Source organism: Lithobates pipiens, unplaced genomic scaffold (genome assembly GCF_037356315.1).
Source record: "Lithobates pipiens isolate NorthernLeopardFrog02 unplaced genomic scaffold, aLitPip1_a1.2 Scaffold_19, whole genome shotgun sequence".
Lineage (NCBI taxonomy): Eukaryota > Metazoa > Chordata > Amphibia > Anura > Ranidae > Lithobates > Lithobates pipiens.
Genome location: NW_027507764.1, coordinates 554,661,986 through 554,684,790, shown reverse-complemented (window position 1 = coordinate 554,684,790; position 22,805 = coordinate 554,661,986). Strand labels below are relative to the sequence as shown.

Below are 22,805 nucleotides of genomic sequence, written 5' to 3'. Positions count from 1 at the left end.
GGAGGTACAGTGGTGGGAAGGATGAAAAGGGGGTTCAGCGTTGGGACAGAAAAGCAGGGGGGTACAGTGGTGCAACAGATGAGCAGGGGCGGTTCAGTGCTGGGGCAGAGGAGAAAGGAGGTACATTGGTGGGACAAATGAGCAGGGGATTACAGTGGTGGGACAGAGGAGCAGGGGGTACAGAGGTGGGGCAGATTTGCAGAGGAAAAAGGAGGTACATTGGTGGAAAACTTGATCAGGGGTTATAGTGGTGGAGCAGATATGCAGGGTAGTACAGTGGTGGGGCAGATATGCAGGGTAGTACAATGGTGGGGCAGATATGCAGGGTAGTACAGTGGTGTAGTACAATGCAGGGCAGATATGCAGGGTAGTACAGTGGTGTAGTACAATGCAGGGCAGATATGCAGGGTAGTACAGTGGTGTGGGCAGATATGCAGGGTAGTACAGTGGTGGGGCAGAAGAGCAGGGGAAACAGAGGTGGGGGGTTAGATATGCAGGGTAGTACAGTGGTGGGGCAGATATGCAGGGTAGTACAGTGGTGGGGCAGATATGCAGGGTAGTACAGTGGTGGGGCAGATATGCAGGGTAGTACAGTGGTGACAGTGATCTGAGGCGTGAGAGTGTAGTATGTTAATTTCTCACTACTAAAGTAGTTTACAGCATTTACTTTATAAAAAATCCTTTTCGTGATTGAGAGTGTGAAGTTGACTTTTTTTGTTATAAAATCGGCACTCTCAATTTTTTAAAAACATTTTTCGGCACACTGTGCTCAAAAGGTTGCCCACCCCTGCTGTACACTCACTACTTTACATTGTAGCAAAGTGTCATTTCTTCAGTGTTGTCACATGAAAAGATAGAATAAAATATTTACAAAAATGTGAGGGGTGTCCTGACTTTTGTAGGATACAGATACCTACAGGGGTCACAGCCTACCACCCTCATTTGTCGGCAAGACGGAGACTTTGGCGCACACATGCAAAAATGATACTCCACTCTTCGTCCGGCAGTGCAATCACCTATAATGGGTCACTCCTTCCATTGTATTGCAAGGTTCGCTTCAAGCCAAGTGCTTGTAAATGAACAGCAGTGGCAGAAACACCAGCATGGAAATTAGAGCCACTTATCGGGGTGAATGTCCCCTAGAATGAGTCCAGATGTGGAATATTCTTGCTTGATTGGGATATTTCTTTAGATTGGATCTGGTATGAATTTAATGGTTAAAGCGGAGGTCCACCCTAAAATGGACCTTCCGCTCATCGGAACCCTCCCCCCCTCCGGCGCCACAATTGGCACCTTTCAGGGGGGAAGGGGGTGCAGTTACCTGGATAATCCAGGTAACTGCACCCACTTCCGGGATAGCTCTCTGCGGAAAGGGGCGTAGATTACGCCCCTTTCCGCAAGTGCCCGCCCCTTTCCGCAAGTGCCCCGCTGCCTGCTGGGAAAACACACAGATCCCAGAGGCAGCGGGGACCATCCTTATTGCGCAGCGCGGCTCGCACATGCGCAATAGGGAACCGGGAAATTAAGCCGAAAGGCTCCATTTCCTGATTCCCATACCCAAGATGGCGGCGGCAGCACCCGAGAAACGATCTACAGATCGACTTCGGGTGCCGACATCGCGGGCGCGCTGGACAGGTAAGTGTCACTATTTTAAAAGTCAGCAGCTGCAGTATTTGTAGCTGCTGGCTTTTAAAAAAAAAAAAAAAACGCGGAGTCCCGGCGGACTCCCGCTTTAAAAACTAAATCCGTACCCCAAGAGTGGGCAACAAAAAGTGATATTATGTTCCTTTACTTGCCAACCAAAAATCTGTCCTTTTACCTGGAGAGCCACTAAGCAAAGGCTCAGCCTGTACATCTACTAGACCCGACATGCCACTCTGGAGTCCCGAAGTGCCACGCAGGCCACATTCTATTACCATTTATAGGGTCAGTGATACTTAGACATAGACGGGGTTTTGTGTACCAAGTCAGCCTGTTCCTCTACACCTCGGAGTTTTGGATGTCCCCACCCACCTTGTATTCTAACCTCTCCTATTATATTCTTCTTAATATAAAGTAAATATAAAAAATGTCAGTCCTTGAAAGTTGTAAGACGCGGTCAATGCATTTAACTCTCTAGTATCAACCAAAAGCCCACGTTTATTGGTGAGGATCCTTTCCTTCCATTAACACAATTAATGGGGCACTATTCATTCCACTGGTGGCAATGATGGGGCCTTGTCCTTCACATTGACAACAGCAATAGGACACTATTCTTCCACTTATACCAATGTTGGAGAAGGTTTCCTCCCACTATAACCAGCAATAGGTCACTGTTCCTCCTTCTGACACCAACAAATGGGCACTATTCCTCCCACTGACACCAGTGATGGGGCACTTTTCCTCCCCCCTCACTGACACCCACTATGGGGCCTTACTCCTTTAATATCAGTGATGGGACACTATTCCTCCATTAATACCAATGATGGGGGCACTATTCCTCCATTAATACCAATGATGGGGGCACTATTCCTCCATTAATACCAATGATGGGGGCACTATTCCTCCATTAATACCAATGATGGGGGCACTATTCCTCCATTAATACCAATGATGGGGGCACTATTCCTCCATTAATACCAATGATGGGGGCACTATTCCTCCATTAATACCAATGATGGGGGCACTATTCCTCCATTAATACCAATGATGGGGGCACTATTCCTCCATTAATACCAATGATGGGGGCACTATTCCTCCATTAAAGTGGTTGTAAACCCTTACAAACCACTTTGACCTACAGGTAAGCCTAGATTAAGGCTTACCTGTAGGTCCAAGAAATATCTTCTAAACCTATACGGTTTAGGAGATATTTGCCGAAAGACAGGCACCGCTGTCTACGGCGCATGCACCGCAGTTAACGGTGATATGCCGCGAGTGGCGGCTCTCATGCGCGTGCACGGGAGTGACATCATTGCGGCTCCGACGAATGACTGCGCCGGAGCAGCGAGACCCACCAAGAAGATGGACGCTCTGGACTACAGGGGACAGCGGTGACTTCGCTGGCTCCTGTGCCAGGTAAGTGACACATAATGGACTACTATGTGATGCATAGTAGTCCATTATGCTTTACTTTTGCAGGGAATCAAAGAGAAAGTAAACCCATCTGGGTTTACTTCCTCTTTAATTCCAATGATGGGCCACTATTCCTCCATTAATATCAATGATGGGGGCACTATTCCTCCATTAATATCAATGATGGAGCGCTATTCCTCCATTTATTCCATTAATGGGACACTATTCCTCCATTAATACCAATAATAGGGCACTATTCCTCCATTTATTCCATTAATGGGACACTATTCCTCCATTAATACCAATGATGGGGCACTATTCCTCCATTAATACCAATGATGGGGCACTATTCCTCCATTAATACCAATGATGGGGCACTATGCCTCCATTATTACCAATGATGAGGCACTATTCCTCCATTCATTCCAGTGATGAGGCACTATACCTTCATTAATACCAATGATGGGGCACTGTTCCTTCATTAATACCAGTGATGGGGTACTATTCCTCCATTATTACCAATGATAGGGCACTACCCAGATAGCAAGGATTACTTGCCACAAATTTGTGGCAGTGTTGAATTGTAACTCTTGTTAACTCGCTGCACATTTCACTGGCAAGTTTTGTACACTTGCAGAGCACTTAAAGATCAAATTATAGTTGACACTTATCCAATTTGTAGCAAATGTGTGTGGGAAGTCTCTAGCAAGAGCAAAGTTGCAATGGTGAGTCTACAGCAAGAGCTCTGCAAGTCTACAACATGAAAATTCAGCCACAGTGACCCCTGTGGTCGGATGACTCTTGCACAACATAACTGAACCAGAAGTTTACAGCAGACTTGCATAATATTTGCTAAGTAAGCTGATCTGGAGTCATGCAATGCAGGCTTGCTGCAGCTGTGCAACAAACTTGTGAAGCCTGGCAAGTCTAGCAATAGCTTAGCAAGTCCTTTCCACTGACACCAAAGATGGGGCACTGTTCCTTCCACTAACACCAAAGATGGGGCACTGTTCCTTCCACTGACACCAGGAATGGAGCACTGTTCCTTCCACTGACACCAGGAATGGAGCACTGTTCCTTCCACTGACACCAGAGATGGGGCACTGTTCCTTCCACTGACACCAAGGATGGGGCACTGTTCCTTCCACTGACACCAGGGATGGGGCACTGTTCCTTCCACTGACACCAGGGATGGGGCACTGTTCCTTCCACTGACACCAGGGATGGGGCACTGTTCCTTCCACTGACACCAGGGATGGGGCACTGTTCCTTCCACTGACACCAGGGATGGGGTACTGTTCCTTCCACTGACACCAGGGATGGGGCACTGTTCCTTCCACTGACACCAGGGATGGGGCACTGTTCCTTCCACTGACACCAGGGATGGGGCACTGTTCCTTCCACTGACACCAGGGATGTGGCACTGTTCCTTCCACTGACACCAGGGATGTGGCACTGTTCCTTCCACTGACACCAGGGATGGGGCACTGTTCCTTCCACTGACACCAGGGATGGGGCACTGTTCCTTCCACTGACACTAATGGGGCACTACTGTCATTTTTTTTACCCCCACTGACCACCAACCCTAGGGTATTGTTTACTCCATCTCATGCCGAGTCTGAGGCATTGTTTGCTCTCACTGACACCTTGGCATTTTCTACTTTCCCCTTTAAATTCTAAAAGACAGTGAACAGAACCTTTGATCCGGAAGTTTGAAACCCCTCCCCCCTTTAGGATGTTGAACTGATCTTGCATTGTTCATTTATATAATTTGTGTGGTTAAACAGACATTCTGATTACAGCTTGTCCCATTTGATAAGCTTGTTACATAAATGTATAGACAGAAGAACTCATCAATCCTTCGCTGGACTCGAGGTCTTTGCGGTGGAAGAAAACTGAGCTTTTTCTAGAAAGGTGATGAACAATTCCTCCGACCTGTCATGGCTTCCTGCGACAAGACACCTGAGACATCGCAGCAGATGCTGGATAGCAGCTATAAATGAATCATTATCTGACCTCCGCACACACTCCTAGGTGGCTGTTCTCTATGGAGATGACGGTCATATAAATCTAATCTGTCAAAATAGACCCCAATGGGCCGGCAGGCTGAACCTGCGGAAATTGAGTTTTCATCGTTAGTAGCAGGATGGCGTTTTCCGAGTGTAGAAGATGCGTCTTTAGCTGTGAGGTTGTCACCTCGCTAAGTGGATCGGTTACGATGGAAATTCATGGTTTAAAGGGCCACCAAACCCAAAGCGGTGGTTGGTTTATGAGAAGCAGCAATCTATAATATTAGGAAATAAAATCCTCAGGGCTTTGCAAAGGAAGATATTTTGCTGATTGCACATGTAAGCAAGACGTATTCTGTGTGCGGCAATATGGATAGTCGCAACCCTGCAAAACACCCGGAACTTTCTTTTATTGCTCCCTGTCACATTTTCTGCCTAAACATTTGTATCCATTGGAAGGAGCCTCACCTCTGAAGATTTCCCATCACTTTTTCTGCCTCCAGAAAACAATGGGGGAGATTTACTAAAGCCTCAGAGTGAAAAATCTGGTGCAGCTGTGGATGGTAGCCAATTGGCTTCTAACTTCATCTTGTTCAGTTAACTACTTGCCGCTCGTCATATAGCAAAATGACAGCGGCAAAGTGGTTTCAACATCCTGACCGGACGTCATATGACGTCTCCAGGATATCAAGCCCCCTGGGGCACGCATCGTTGCAATCTTTGTTGTGGTGTGTCAGTCTGACACGCCACAACTCCGATCTAGGTAAAGAGTCTCTGACATGGGGACTCTTTACCATGTGATCAGCCATGTCCAATCACAGCTGATCACAATGTAAACAGGAAGAGCCGTTGATCAGACGTGAGTAGAGGAGAGCCGATTGGCTGCTCCTCTGATGGGGGGGGGGTGTCAGTGCTGATTATGCCCACACTGGACCACCAGGGATGCCACTAGGACCACCAGGGATGTCGCCACCAGGTATGCCACCCTAGACTACCAGGGATGCTAATCAGTGCCCACAATGGATGCCAATCAATTCCCACAATGGGCATCATTGTTTGGCACTGATTGTCATCCATCCATACCATTAATTGGTGTACATCAGTGCCCGTTCGTGCCGCCTATCAGTGCCCATCTGTGCCACCTATGTGTAGGCCACCCATCAGTGCCCCATTACTACCGCATATTAGTGCCCATCTCAGTGCCATCTCATCGGTGCCCGTCAGTGCAGCCCCATCAGTGAAGAAGAAAACGTACTTATTTACAAAGTTTTGTAATGGAAACAAAAAAATTAATTTTTTTCAAGATTTTCGGTCTTTTTTTTATTTGTTTAGCAGAAAATAAAAACCCCAGAGGTGATCTAATACCACCAAAAGAAAGCTCTGTTTGTGGGAAGAAAATTATAAAAATGTAGTTTGGGTACAGTGTTGTATGACCGCGCAATTGTCATTCAAAATACTTAAGCTTTGACGAAAAGCCCAGATTCACTCTGAACGCGGGTTTGAAATCGAAAACCATTTCAGTCCGATTTTGGGTGCAATTTGAAAGATATCTGTGCGGGTTCATACAGAGTTGTCTATTGAAATCCCCCCGAAGTCGTCAAAAGTAGTACAGGAACAACTTTTTGGAATCGGTGCGGTGTTGCACCGATTCACACGGTGCCTTGCATCTCTAGTTGTTCCAGTACAGTCCAGTGCAGGAAAAATGCAGCATGTTCTACTTCTTTTTTTTTGGAACTGACCACATTGGTGTGAACTATGACATTGGAAACCATATAACCTAGTTTACATACGTTTTTGATGCAGAAAAAAATGCACTGGACTGCATGCAGTGTGAACTGGCCCTAAAAGAAATAACATCAAGTGTTAAAAAAAATGTTTGAGTTAGGGCTGAAACAACGAATCGATCGACAACTAATCAATTATGAAATTAATCAATTACTATTTTCATAATCGATTAATCGGCCAGTAACATAAAGGGGTTAAAAAAAAACTAAAATGAGCCCTTTATAGCACAAAAAGAGCAAATAATCGCTACTGTAAATATTACTTTCACAGTTCTACAGTAAAAAATTAACCCCTTAGGCCCCTTTCACACTGGGGCGGTGGGTGCGTCGGCGGTAAAGTGCCACTATTTTTAGCAGCGCTTTACCGTCAATTTTGCGGCGCTATTCAGCAGCTAGCAGGGAGCTTTAAACCCCGCTAGTGGCCAAGAAAGGGTTAAAACCACCCGCAAAGCGCCGCTATAGCTGTGCTGCCCATTGATTTCAGTGGGCAAGAGCGGTATGTACACCACTCCTTCACTGCTCCAACGATGCTGCTAGAAGGACTTTTTTTACCGTCCTGCCAGCACACCGCTCCAGTGTGAAAGCCCTGAAGTGTGAGGAGCAGCTCTTTCAGGGTGCTTTGCAGGCGCTATTTTTAGCGATGTAGTGCCTACAAAGCACCCCGGTGTGAAAGGGGTATTGCAGTAACGATTATTTGCTTTTTTTTGAACTATAAAGGGCTAATTTTTGTTTTTTTAACCCCATTATATTACTAAACGTCTTAGACCTGGTTCGCACCTATGTGTTTTTGGTGCTTTTTGCAGAAATGTACTACAGTTCATTTACATGGTTTTCTATGGGACACGTTCACATCTATGCTTTTTTCAGCTGCTGCGTATTTGGAAAGGGTCAGGGACTTTATTTAAAGCCAAACTGTGCTTTTCTGGTTCAATATACTTCAATGGAAAAGCTGCAGAAATGAATGTAATGTGTTTTTGCATTAATTTGTGCTTTTTAATCTGCCCAACAACCAACTGGCCAAAAAAATAACAACGCAAATCGCAGCAAAATCACGTGCGCAAAAATCAAAACGCACTGCAGAAACAGATCAGAAGCAAACTGCATAGGTGTGTACCAAGCCTTATGCTGGCCACACTGATCAATTTTCAGATGAGAATATTCAAACGAAAAACCTTTGTACATTCGCTGAATGAAAGAATGTTGTTGAAAATTTCTGTTTTTAAAAGGAATGTCATTTCTGAACGAAAACCACATACACAGTCTGAAAATTCCTGTGACCAAGAAGTTTGCTATTATTTCCAAATTTTCCCATCGCTGTGGTCGAAAATTAACATCGATTTGACCCACTAATGATTAGAAAATTGATCGAACGTTCTTAAAGTGGAGGTCCACCCTAAAATGGACCTCCGCTCATCGGAATCCCCCCCCCCCCTCCGGCGCCACAATCGGCACCTTTCAGGGGGGAGGGGGGTGCAGTTACCTGGATAATCCAGGTAACTGCACCCACTTCCGGGATAGCTGTCTGCGGAAAGGAGCGTAGATTACGCCCCTTTCCGCAACTGCCCGCCCCTTTGCGCAAGTGCCCCGCTGCCTGCTGGGAAACACACAGTTCCCAGAGGCAGCGGGGACCGTCCGGATTGCGCCGCGCGGCTCGCGCATGCGCAGTAGGGAACCGCGAAATGAAGCCGAAAGGCTCCATTTCCTGATTCCCATACCCAAGATGGCGGCGGCAGGACCCGACAGACGACCTAGTGATCGGCTTTGGGTGCCGACATCGCGGGCGCGCTGGACAGATAAGTGTCACTATTTTATTTTATTTATTGTCATTGTTTTTTAAATAAAATTTGATCTGAGTGTGATATTTACCAGATTCACCCTTTAATAGTGTATATACAGTATCTCTCTCCTCTAATAGTATATACAGTATATCTCCCCTAATAGTATATACAGTATATCCCCTCTAATAGTATATACAGTATATCCCCTCTAATAGTATATACAGAATATCTCCCATAATAGTATATACAGTATATCTCTCCTCTAATAGTATATACAGTATATCCCCTCTAATAGTATATACAGTATATCCCCTCTAATAGTATATACAGTATATCTCCCCTAATAGTATATACAGTATATCTCTCCTCTAATAGTATATACAGTATATCCCCTCTAATAGTATATACAGTATATCCCCTCTAATAGTATATACAGTATATCTCCTCTAATAGTATATACAGTATATCCCCTCTAATAGTATATACAGTATATCTCCCTCTAATAGTATATACAGTATATCTCTCCTCTAATAGTATATACAGTATATCCCTTCTAATAGTATATACAGTATATCCCCTCTAATAGTATATACAGTATATCTCCTCTAATAGTATATACAGTATATCTCTCCTCTAATAGTATATACAGTATATCTCTCCTCTAATAGTATATACAGTATATCTCTCCTCTAATAGTATATACAGTATATCTCCTCTAATAGTATATACAGTATATCTCTCCTCTAATAGTATATACAGTATATCCCCTCTAATAGTATATACAGTATATCTCCTCTAATAGTATATACAGTACATCTCCTCTAAGCCCTTGTACACACGGTCGGATATTCCGACTGAAAATGTCCGATCAGACTGTGTTGTCGGATAATCCAACCGTGTGTGGGCTCCATCGGACTGTTTCCATCGACAAAGTTTGAGAGCTGGGCTATAAAACTTTCTAACAACATGATCCGATCAGACTTTGTCTTGCAGGCGCTATTTCTAACGCTATAGCGCCTGCAAAACGCCCTGGTGTGAAAGGGGTCTTAAAGTTGGATGGCTACTTGATGAGGATGCCCCCTTTTGCCTTAAGGTGTTTCTTTTATAGCTGCTTCCTGATAGATTGACTAAACTGGCTAAGAAACTCTCGTGCCATATCCTCACAGCTGTTAGATGTCTTATTGCCCTCCAATGGAAGAGGCAAACTCCACCGTCCTCCATTGATTTGTATGCTAGGATTAGGGACGTAGAAGTTATGGAGTTCCTTACAGCTCGCCTTACCAATATGATTGAGCAACATAATGTAGTGTGGGAGCCCTGGCCCTCGCGGGAAGACCCCCCATGAATATTTCATGTTTTTTTACTATCTGAGGAGATCATCTTCTCCATCTTTATTTCCTCCTTCGTTTTTCTGTTGATGTTATTTTTGAAAGTCTGCTAAGGACTCTGTGAATTATGTTGGGCTCTTTTACGAGGCCTGCTAAGCTTTGTCCGGTCCCTCTCGGGATCGGCCTTGACTGATGATATTCTTGAAGCTAGATTGCTTATCCTTTAGGTTACCATACATCATTGTTATTTGAAACTGCCTTGCAGCTGCACTACTTTTCTCCCTTTTATGTTTAATGTTCTTACTTTACAGCGGTCTGTTGTGTACCTCATTAGATGTCCTTTGTGTGTTGCTTTTTTTTATTATTCTGTTGTATTTTTTAACCACTTGCCGGCCGCTTCCTGTACATTTACGTGGGCACTTTGAAGATGGATATCTCAATAACGAAAGCAACTGCTGCCACAACCGAGGTATCCCTCTTTGGAGCCGGCGGTTCTGTTTATGATAATGATGGTCTTTTTGACCCCAGATCTCATATTATGAAGGACCTGTCATGCTTTTTTCTATTACAAGGGATGTTTACATCTAAAGCGCTGCGCAAACTGTTGGCGCTGTATAAAACCTGTATAATAATTACTTGTAATAGGAATAAAAGTGACCCGAATTTTATTTTTTAAAACGGTGTAAAAATAAATAAAATCAAATAAGAAAAAAAAATATTTTTTTAAAGCGCCCCATCCCGACGAGCTTGTGCGCAGATGCGAACACATACGTGAGAAGCGCCCGCATATGAAAATGGTAGTCAAACCACACATGTGAGGTATCGCTGTGATTGTTAGAGCGAGAGCAATAATTCTAGCCTCTAGTTCTGTAACTCAAAACATGCAACCTGTAGAATTTTCTCGCCTATGGAGATTTTTAAGGGTAAAAGTTTGACGCCATTCCATGAGCGGGCGCAATTTTAAAGCGTGACATGTTGGATATCAATTTACTCAGCGTAACTTTATCTTTCACAATATAAAAAAAATTGGGCTAACTTTACCGTTGTCTTATTTTTTTTATTCAAAAAAGTGCACTTGTAAGACCGCTGTGCAAATACGGTGTGACAAAAAGTATTGCAATGACTGCCATTTTATTCTCTGGGGAGTTAGAAAAAAAATATATAATGTTTGGGGGTTTTAAGTAATTTTCTAGCAAAAAAACATATTTTAAACTTGTAAACACCGAGTTTGAAAAAGAGGCTTGGTCTTTAAGTGGTTAAAAAATTTATAAGTAGGGCCGAAACAACTAATCAATTATGAGATTAATCGATTACTATTTTCATAATCGATTAATCGGCCACTAACATAATAGGGTTAAAAAAAAAAAATTTGCCCTTTATAGTACAAAAAGAGCAAATTGCTACTGTAAATATTACTTTCACTGTCCCATAATAAAAAATGAACCCCATACAGTAGCGATTATTTGCTCTTTTTGTACTAATTTTAGTTGTTTTAACCACATTATGTTACTAAACCTCTCAGGCCTGGGTCACACCTCTGTGTTTTTTGGTGCTTTTTGCAGAAAAACACTACAGTTCATTTACATGGTTTCCTATGGGACACGTTCACATCCATGATTTTTTCAGCTGCTGCGTATTTGGAAAAGTCGAGGACTTTTTTTTTTAATGCAAAACGGTGCTATTTTGTTTTTTTTTGGTTCAATATAGTTCAATGGAGAAGCTGCAGAAAAGCATGTAATAATGTGTTTTTGCAGTGTTTTTTAATCTGCCCAACAACATATTGGCCAAAAAATATGTAAAAATGCAAATCACAGCAAAATTACAGTTTTTTTTTTTTTTTGTTTTTTTTTCTTCTTTCTTTTTTATTTTTTTTTTTTTTATTTTTTTTAAGGTTATTAACCGATTCATCGAAACAATAATCGGCCAACTAATCGATTATGAAAATAATCGTTAGTTGCAGCCCTATTTATAAGAAAAGGAAAAGTTGGATGCTGCATTTGAGGCATTGCTCAAAATGCATTGCTCAAAATGTGTTTTATTTGCTGGTGTATAATACTGCCTTTTTTTTTTTTTTTCTTTAATATGAAATACAGAACGTTGATTTATCCAATTCATTGTAATAATCTTATTCTCTCGGTCAAAACCTGCTAAGTCTTTTACTGCTTCTGTCTTTTTCAGCTGCTGCTCTAGGAAACCTGGTTTCAGATCTTGCAGGACTTGGGTATGTTTTTTAACACATTCTTGTACCATTAAATGTTGCCGTTTAAGGAAAATAAATCTAGAATGAACTAGCCATAGTATATATTAAGCACTGCATATAAAACCTAAATGGCTTTTGTCTGGAGGATATCTATTCTAATTGAATTGTAACATAGATTTGAAATGAGGAGCTTTTAAAGCTAGTTCATTACCCAGGGTACACTCTGCTTTTCTGTTCTGTTCTGTATGCCAAACAATAGAAATTGTCTGCCAGCTACAGCTTCCTCTCCAGCAAGGACAGCCATGAGCAGCACTGTAGTGACATTACCAATTGTTCTAATAGAACCTATGTTACAATAGCACTGGTAGGTATCATCCCTATTAATCGATTGTAGAATGGTGGTACTCCATATACTGTAGAAATTAAAATGGGACTTTAAATATACCTCCCCAGTGTTAAACAACACCCAAAGTAATGAGAAATCCAATACAAATATTGTTTTTATTACACAAACTATTTAAAATACATTATTTAAACATATTCCTAATAGAATGTAATAGCTATGTTCTAGACACATAAGCTACGTGTTTTACAGTTTTGTTCTGTTTCTTCAGGACATTCACTGAAACATTTTACCTGTCAGATGACGGTTACTCTTTGCTGTGTGTCGTGGCATTGAGCCTGGATAGATTTGCACCATTTTAGATATTAACCACTTAAGCCCCGGACCATTTTCCAGCTAAAGCACCAGGCCCCTTTTTGCGATTCGGCACTGCGTAGATTTAACTGACAATTGCTCGGTCGTGCGACGTGGCTCCGAAACAAAATTGGCGTCCTTTTTTCCCCACGAATAGAGATTTCTTTTGGTGGTATTTGATCAACCCTGCGGTTTTTATTTTTTGCGCTATAAACAAAAAAAGAGCGACAATTTTGAAAAGAAGCATTCTTTTTTACATTTTGCTATAATAAATATCCCCAAAAAATATATAAAAAAAAACATTTTTTTCCTCAGTTTAGGCCGATATGTATTCTTCTACGTATTTTTGGAAAAAAAATTGAAATAAGCGTTTGATTGGTTTGCGCAAAAGTTATAGCGTCTACAAAATAAGGGATAGTTTTATGGGATTTTTATGAATAATTAAATTTTTTACTAGTAATGGAGCCAATTAGTGATTTTTATTGCGACTGCGACATTATGGCGGACACGTCAGACAATTTTGAAACATTTTTGGGACCATTGGCATTAATACAGCAATCAGTGCAATTAAAAATGCACTGATTACTGTAAAAATGTCACTGGCAGTGTAGGGGTTAAGTGTGTGTGTGTGTGTGTGTTTTTTTTTAACTGTAGGGGGCGTGGCTTGGTGTCTGACATCACTGATCGTCTTTCCTTATAACAGGGAACAAACGATCAGTGACAGGCTCAGTAGGAAGCACGAGGAGAGGTTTTACACTTAACTGTCCTCGTTTTTCAACTCTGTGACCCGATCGCGGAACACCGGCGGCGATCGGGTCCTGCGGCCACGGTCATGGAGCTCAGGAGGCGGTGCTCGCAACCCATGGCTGGGCACTTAAAGAGCAATGTACCTGCCATTCTGCCATTCTGCCGACGTACATCGGCGTGAGGCGGTCCTTAAGTGGTTAATGTTGTATTGTATTTTCAGATGGAATACGGCCTTTTCATTCGTCTGACTCATAAAATGTTTCAATGAATGTCCTGAAGAAGTGGAAAACCATGAAACATGTAGACAAGAAGTTTATGTATTTAGGATATATGACTGTTGCATCCCAATTGTGGGGATATGTTTTAATATTGTATTTTAGATAATTATTGTGTATTTTTATTGGATCTATCAGTACTTTGGATGTTGTTTAACACTGAGGAGGTATATTTAACCACTTGCCAGCCAAACCAATTCTGGCATTTCTCTCCTACAGAAATCATGATTTTGTTTACTAGAAAATTACCTAGAACACCAAAACATTTTATAGATAATTTATTAAAAAAAATATATATATACACACAATGAAGAAATTACACTTTGCTACAATGTAAAGTAGTGAGTGTACAGCTTGTATAACAATGCAAGTTTGCTGTCCCCTCAAAATAACTCAACTCACAGCCATTAATGTCTAAACCGCTGGCAACAAAAGTGAGTACACCCCTAAGTATAAATTTCCAAATTGGGCCCAAAGTGTCAATATTATGTGTGGCCATCATTATTTTCCAGCACTGCCTTTAACCCTCTTGGGTATGGAGTTCACCAGAACTTCACAGGCGGCCACTGGAGTCCTCTTCCCCTCCTCCATGACAACATCAAAAAGCTGGTGGATGTTAGAGACCTTGCGCTTCTCTACCTTCCATTTGAGGATGCCCCACAGATGCTCAATAGGGTTTAGGTCTGATGAGACCAAGATAAACTTATTTGGTTCAGATGGTGTCAAGTGTGTGTGGCGGCAACCAGGTGAGGAGTACAAAGACAAGTGTGTCTTGCCAACAGTCAAGCATGGTGGTGGGAGTCTCATGGTCTGGAGCTGCATTGAAGGAACCATGAGTGCCAACATGTACTGTGACTTACTGAAGCAGAGCATGATCCCCTCTCTTTGGAGACTGGGGCGCAGGGCAGTGTTCTAACATAACGACCCCAAACACACCTCCAAGACGACCACTGCCTTGCTAAAGAAGTTGAGGGTAAAGGTGATGGACTGGAAAAGCATGTCTCCAGACCTAAACCATATTGTGCATTTGTGGGACATCCTCAAACGGAAGGTCTCTAACATCCACCAGCTCTGTGATGTGGACATGGTAGAGTGGAAGAGGACTCCGGTGGCAACCTGTGAAGCTCTGGTGAACTCCATGCCCAAGAGGGTTAAGGCAGTGCTAGAAAATCATGGCCACACATAAAATATTGACACTTTGGCCCAATTTGGAACTTTTCACTTAGGGGTGAACTCACTTTTGTTACCGGCAGTTTAGACATGAATGGTGTTGAGTTTTGAGGTGAAAGCAAATTTACACTGTTATACAAGCTGTACACTCACTACTCATCATGGAGGAGTGAAAAAGGACTCCAGTGGCAACCTGTGAAGCTCTGGTGAACTAGATGCCCAAGAAGGTTAAGGCAGTGCTGGAAAATAATGGTGGCCATACAAAACACTGACACTTTGGGCCCAATTTGGACATTTTCATTTTGGGGTGTACTCAGTTTTTTTTTTTGCCAGCGGTTTAGACACTAATGGCTGTGTGTTGAGTTATTTTGAGGGGACAACAAATTTACACTGTTATACTCACTACTTTACATTGCAGAAAAGTGTAATTTCTTCAGTGTTGTCACATGAAAAGATAGAATAAAATAGTTACAAAAATGTGAGGGGTGTACTCACTTTTGAGAGATACTGTGTGTGTGTGTGTGTGTGTGTATATATATATATATATATATATATATATATATATATATATATATATATATATATATATATATATATATATATATATTGAGACCCTAGGGAATAAAATGGCGGTCTTTGCAATATTTTATGTCACATGATATTTGCGCATCAATTTTTCAAACGCAAAGATATCTGGATGATGCCTGTATCTTCACTTCAAGTCCCCGAAGTCACCCGGGCGGAAGTGGGTAAAGTTCCATTTATATTCCTATATGTACCACAATACTACATTACCAAATTCAATTTCAAACCTAGTGTGAGGTTAGCAGTCAGAGGCAGCAGTGTCTTAAATGAAGAAATCTCTAATTAACCAAATGGACAGTGGGGGGTAATTTACTAGAACTGAAGAGTTCAAAATCTGGTGCAGCTCTGCATAGAACCCAATCAGTTTCCAGGTTTCTTTTGTCAATACTTAATAAACAAGCTGAATTTAGAAGTTAATTGGCCACCATGCAGAGCTGCATCAGATTTTGCATCTAGTTGTAGAGAATCAACCCCAATATCTCCTGTATTTTCCTCACCTACCCTTCCACATTTACTCTTTGTGGTACCAATTGTCCAAGTTCTGAGTTTCTAAAAAGGAATTGTCTGTTTTCTAGGCTGGCCGGTTATGTGGAAGCAATATCTTCACGGTTGGGTCTGCCAAATCCCGACTTGTCACCTAAGCAAGCAGATATGTGGCAGACGCGTGTTAGTGCACACTTGGTAGGTGGAATGTTTTCTGGCTGGATGCCCCCTCAAAAGTCACCACCACCAGCAAATGATCACAACCTTGGCGTTGTATTATTTTTTTCTGTAATCAAAGCTTTCTGCATCTATTCCTACTACTGTCCTGAACAAAGACTGCTTGTGTTTGTGTATAGCCAAATCATTGACAGGGAAACTATAATAGTTCAGGGTAAATTTTACAATTTTATGTATTTCATATTTTTTTTAAAAGAGAATTCGTTTTTTTTTTTTTAAAAGAATCATACCTAGGTGGATACAGCATCTGTCCCCAGCCAGCTCTAAGGCTTAGTTCTGAGCGATCGAACACCACTGATTGCTCAGGAGCACCCTGAGCAGAGAGCTGCATACTGTCAGTCACTGGCTCTCTTCTCTGCCCCTCCTGCACTCTCTGTAGTGCTGGGCTGTGAAGAGGAGCAGCCGACTCAGGCTCTCAGCGGCTCGCTAAGAAGCTGTGCCAGTCCAGGCATGTGGGCGGATCCTGACCATATTGTCACAACTTTCCCTTCGCCTCAACCGGCTTGGTTACATCAGCTGACAGGGGGCTTTAGCCTGCTGAAAACCGGTCACAGTAGTGCAGAACGAACTGCACTCCTGTTATCCACAGAAGTACAGCCAAACAAGCTTTGACTGTACTTCTCCTTTAAGGTTTGTATCTGTGTGTATGCAGTATTGTACTGTTCGCACTGGCCGATGTGATTCTTCACAGATACTGCCATGTGTCCATGATGGCCTGGGTGCAAAAGGAATGGCTGATGCCGACCATCCTTGAACGTAGAACAGGGGGCTGTGCTAGGGAATTTACTCTTCCTGAAAGGAGAAGTCCAGCCTAAGCTCATTTGGCTTTTCCTATGGATCACAGGAGTGCAATTTGTTTTGCACTCCCGTGACCCATTTTCAGCAGACTGAATTGGACTCTCTGCTAATGCCACAGGCATCAGTCCAGGCACCGCATCATCACGACAATAAAGTCTAGATCTGCCAGGTGCCTGGAAGGATACCTGTCTCAGGCTCTGAGCGTGCCACTGAGAGCCTGAGACGGCCACTCTCCGCCCCCTCCACAGCTCAGCGCTCCAATGAGTGCAAGGGGGCAGAACGGAGAGCTGCAGACTGATGGTCTACAGCTCTCTGCTCGGGCAGCTGTGAGAACCGAGCCATTGGCTTTCAGTGCAGAGGCGTCGGGGCATATATATTCTTCAAATATAAGAAAGAGTTTGGCTTCATGTATATCAGGGATATGCAATTAGCGGACCTCCAAATGTTGCAAAACTACAAGTCCCATCATGCCTCTGCTTCTGGGCTTGTGGCTGTCAGAGTCTTGCTATGCCTCATGGGACTTGTAGTTCTGCAACAACTGGAGGTCCGCTAATTGCATATCCCTGATGTACATGGTCATACAGTGTATTTAGCCTGCATAATGGTAATCCTGGGAGCCACTGCTGCCATGTACAGCTGCCTTTGAAATAGATTAAAAGCGATGTAGGTGGTTGTGCCCCAGAGGTTGCCTAAAACACCCACATGCACACTGACATATGCTCTGAATACACTCGATCTGTGCTTGAAGCATATACCAATGCTCATGCTGGGTGCTATATGCAAACATCGGTGTGTACAGCTGCCTATAGTAACGGAAAGACGTGGCCTGCCTGTCATGTGAGAAAGGATATAAATGGCCTTAGCCTGTTACCACTACTAATGCCACACTGATGTGTTTCACCCCTGCCCACCAGGGCCTAATTGTAGAGGTTCACCTCACCATGTGACTGTGGGTCCTGTGAATGCATTATGAAGACTCTGTACTGCTATATGCATGAAGCCTGGATGAAAAGTAAAAACATTGCAAGTGCACACTGTACAAAGAAAAATAAAAATAATTTAGTGCCCCCTACCCTAAAACATTTTAACGTGCAAGCATAAATAAAAAGATTGATTTGTTCTTTTTCCAGAGTCATCTGAAGCTAAAATCAGCTCTGCAAATGGCAGATGATTAATAGATTCTGACAGGCTGTGACACAAATCAATATCCGAGGAAATGAGCGTAGTTATCTCTTTATCTACATGCCGGCTTTGTTACTAAATAGAGACAAACCATCATGGAAATCGTATTTTATACACCAAGCATGTAATCCATATGGCAAAATACCATTAGACTCATCTGTTGCACAGAAGGATGATTTGTATTGTAAATGATCCGTGTTGCCAGCAGGGTCAGCGTATTGAAGATCCTGGAATTTTTGTAGTCAGATTGTGCAAGACTTGTCAATCTGTTTCTCCTCAAGTGTATGCATTATTTACAGCAGCCCTCAAATTTTCCACTTGCCTACTGGCATTTTGCGAGTGTAAAATGATGGCTGGCAAACGTGGGCTCCCTCGGAAGGGGGAGGGGGGGGGGGGGCAAGCAGCGATGCTCTCCCAGCCAGGGGAAGAGAGGGGAGGAAGATTCGAGCTGGCCAATCATCAGAGAGCGGGAATTGCCCACTGTAACAGCTTTCATTTGAACTGCTCACGTCACACAGTCCCGCCTCCTCGCCTGGCACCACTCACATCACACAGTCCCGCCTCCTCAGTGGCAAAGAGGTGGGACTGTGTGATGTGAGCGGCGCTGGGAACCCAGCAATTCAAATGAAAGCCGTTACAGCGGGCAATCCCCGCTCTGATGATCTGCCAGCTCAATTCTGAAACTGCACTGACGGGCGCGGAGGAGGCTGCACTGACGGGCACGGGGGAGGCTGCACTGATGGGGACTGGTCACACTGTATTAACGGGCACTGGTGAGGCTGTGCTGAGGGGCACTGATAAAGTTGTTGTTAACCCTTTAACGTTCTGCTCCACTGTTTGGTAGCGCACATTATGAGTCACGCTAACTCTTGAGGAACGTTAAAGGGTTAATATTTATTTTTGTAACTTAATTTTGCATAAAACATTTAAGTTTCTTTCCATGAGATCATTTTTGGGGGCGTGTTTAAGGGAGGGTCATGGTTGGGGTTGGGTGGGGAAACTGGTGGCGAGTAACCCTTAAGGCCTGGCTAGTAGCTCAAGACTTTGAGCCCTAATTTACAGCACTGGGATTCACAGAGGAAGCTGCAATGACAGCACATTAGTGTTGTGTCCTGGGACATGAGGACACAGCAACAGGATGACAGAGCAAGTGGAGCTAGAGGCTCATGGGTATTGTTGGTGCCAGTGGTATAATTATCCAGGACGGAACATAGGGATATAAATATTTGTGTCCCGGAGTTCTGAACAAATAACATTTTTATTTAACGGGATTTATATAGTGCCAACAGTTTGCACAGAACTTTACAATATAAAAGGGGACTGTACAATTACAATACAGTTTAATATAGTAACATTAGGCGGGCCCTGCTCATGCAGCTTACAATCTTAATGGGAAGGGGAGGTGGTACAAAAGGTAGTAGCCATGGGGGTTGGCTGATGGAGACGGTCGATGTACATTTTTTAGGTGGAGTTGGGCTTCTCTGAATAAATCAGTTTTTTTAAGGATCGCCTAAAGACAGATTAGGAGGTAACCAGACAGATTGGGGGTAGGGAGTTCCAAAGGATGGGAGAGGCTACAGAGAAGTCTTGGAGGCGAGCAGGGGAGGAGGTGACGGGGGGGGCTGGAGGGAAGGAGGTATTGAGAGAATTGAAATTAACGATTTGGGCGATATGACAAGGTGAGGTTGGTGATGTAACTGGGGACAGTGTTTGTATGGCTTTGTATGTTGTAGTTAAAATACACATGCTGTATATCATTATTTTATGGGTATATCATAAATATATGCATACTCAACCGATCCCGCCTTTGCAAATATATCAGCCTCCACCCTTCTGGGAAGGCCATACCACAAGTTTTTTGAAGAACGTGTGTGCAAGTTTGTGCCCATTCAGCCAAAACCATTTGTGGGGTCAGGCGCTGATGTTGGATGAGATCATCTAGCTCACAGTCAATATTTTAGTTCATTCCAAAGGTATCATCAGGGTTAAGGGGGAAGGCCACTCAAGTTCCCCCACACCAAACTCCTCAAACCATGTCTTTATGGAGCTGGCTTTGTAAACAGGGGTCCAAATGTACAGAAAATGATCTACAAGGTTTGAAATAAGGAACAAAAGAAACTAGAGAATCGCCTCTTAGTGTGGACTGTAATAACATTTAATAAATATCAAAAGTAGAGCAAGTCACATGTGATAGGAGACTAAGAGGCTCATCAGTGTAAAAGTCCCCATGGAGGGTCACCACTGCACAGTGGTAGGAGCTGGAGGGAACCCACTACACAGCCACTCATGTGTGATGGAAAGCTGGAAGGCTCATCGGTGTGGAAGTCCTCATGGGGGTACACCACTGTCCGGTGGTTGGTACTGAAGGGAAGCAGATGTGAAGCCTGCTGTTGTGGGTGGCCAAGACCCATCTGTGACAGGAAGCAAGGGCTGGAGCGCTCTGTGGACTGCACAGTCAGCATGGTGACGTCACTGGGAGAGGGTGCAACACGTTTCTGAGCATGTGCAATAAAAGGACCCGGCCAGCGCGCTCCTTTCTCGAGCCCTCCAGTACCAGCCACTGGGCAGTGATCTTAGCCCTTTTATTATGGTTCCCCTAAACCAGTGGTCTCCAAACTGTGGTCCTTTACTTGCTTTGATCTGGCCCTTGGGGCACTATTTTCAAACATTGATACCAACAGTGGGACATAATTTGACCCACTGACACCAATGATGAGGCACAATTCATCCCACTGACACGAAGGATGAGACATAATTCCTCGAAATTACACCAACTACGGGACACAATTTCTACCAATGACACTAGCAATGGGGCTTAATGACACCAATGATGGGGCAGGATTCCTCACACTGACTCCAAAGATGGGGCATTGTTTATTCCCACTGATTTCGGGACCTTTTATACTCCCGATGGCCACAGTCTGGCCCCCTTAAGTCACTTAAGTAAACTGGCCCTTTATTTAGAAAGTTTAGAGACCCCTGCCCTAAACTTTGGACTTTACCCACTGTTCCTCTGAGCCTTGGACTTCATCCCATCCTTTTAGCCATTCCTTATCTATTTATTGTATCTGAAGTGTCTAATACTATGCGCCTATTTTCTCTGTACAAGGTTAGAGCGCCACGCTTGTCTAAAATGCATTTGTATTCTGTAGCATTAACACGACCTCTCGCTGGAAATACCAGGGACTCATGTAAAGTGGGGTGTCCATATACTTTTGGCCATCAAAGTGGTTCTTTAGCCTTTTTACAAAAAAAAATCCAGCAGCTACAAATTCTGTAGCTGCTGACTTTTTATGAAAGGACACTTACCTGTCCAAGGGCCGTGCCATGCTCACATGAACCGCTTTTTCACTAGTCTTTGGGTCGTTGGCACCAGTTTGTTTACTGTGAGCAGCCATCTGTTATGTCATGCGACTTCACAGCTGGCTGCCTGCTGTGCATGTGCGATCCTCGCTGTGCTTTGTGAATGGTCCTGCAGCCTCCTGGGACCTGTGATGTTTCCCAGAAGGTTGCAGATGGGCGAGAACTTTTTGGGGTTTCACATGGCGATCTGACCAAAGGTGGAAGTGGGTACCTAAGACAAAACAATTAGAAGAGGAAAGGGAAGCATAAAGCAGAACCCCCGCTGTAGGGTGAAGTTACATTTTTAGGTGTATGGACTAATTCTAGCCAGCAGATGGAATTCAAAACTTCTCTTTGTATGTTTACCCGACTAACTTTGACTGCTTTGCTGAAAAAAGCCTGCTGTTAACACAATATGGATAGCTGAAGATCAGAATATACACACAGCAGAGGGTTCAGAGGAAAAACACAGTCTCTTTCTTCCCTCTTGCTCTGTAGGACTCCAAACAAAGTTTCAATTAGAGAGAAATTGTCTTCAAGCAAGCAGCATATGCTGTACTCTCTCTATAGAAAACTGAGAGAGTTCACTCATACTGCAGCAAACTGAACTGGATCGCAAGTGAACTGTGCCCGGGACCACTTGGAACCCACACTACACAAAGGAACCAGCCCAAGTGCTGGTGTGAGTGCATCCTAACATATCGCCTAAAAAAAAAAAACTTTTTGAAGTATAAGAGACTTTTGATTAGAGTTACTTTGTGGTGTAAACCAATGTAATTCCATTGATGTTATTTGTCACCCCACCCCAATAAATTCAAATCGAAGTACAGGAATTTTTTTTAAGAATTATACTTACCAAGGTGGATACAGCATCTGTCCCCTGCTGGCTTTAAGGCTGAGAACCGAGCGATCTAACACCACTGCTCACTCATTTCTCAGAGCTTCCTGAGCAGAGAGCTGGTGTCTGTCAGTCACCAGCTCTCTGCTCTGCACCCCCATGCTCACTGGAGCGCTTGGCTGTGGAGGGGGTGGGAGCAGCTTGCTGAGAGGCTTAGCCAGTCCAGGTGGGCGGATCCCGACTGTGGTCGCATCCTTTCCCCAGCCTGGAAAGGCTCTGTGACGTCAGCGGACTTCAG

The 22,805-nt window shown here is 43.5% G+C and overlaps 1 protein-coding gene across 2 annotated transcripts in view; it reads left to right on the top strand.

The window, feature by feature from the left end:
- TMEM65 (transmembrane protein 65) overlaps nt 1-22,805 on the top strand; it is a 189,925-nt gene that overhangs the window by 157,913 nt on the left and 9,207 nt on the right. For both annotated transcript variants that reach the window (XM_077493305.1, XM_077493306.1), the window contains 2 exons: nt 12,132-12,174; nt 16,203-16,308. In XM_077493305.1, coding sequence (XP_077349431.1) covers nt 12,132-12,174; nt 16,203-16,308 — 149 coding nt within the window. The remainder of the gene's footprint in view (nt 1-12,131; nt 12,175-16,202; nt 16,309-22,805) is intronic.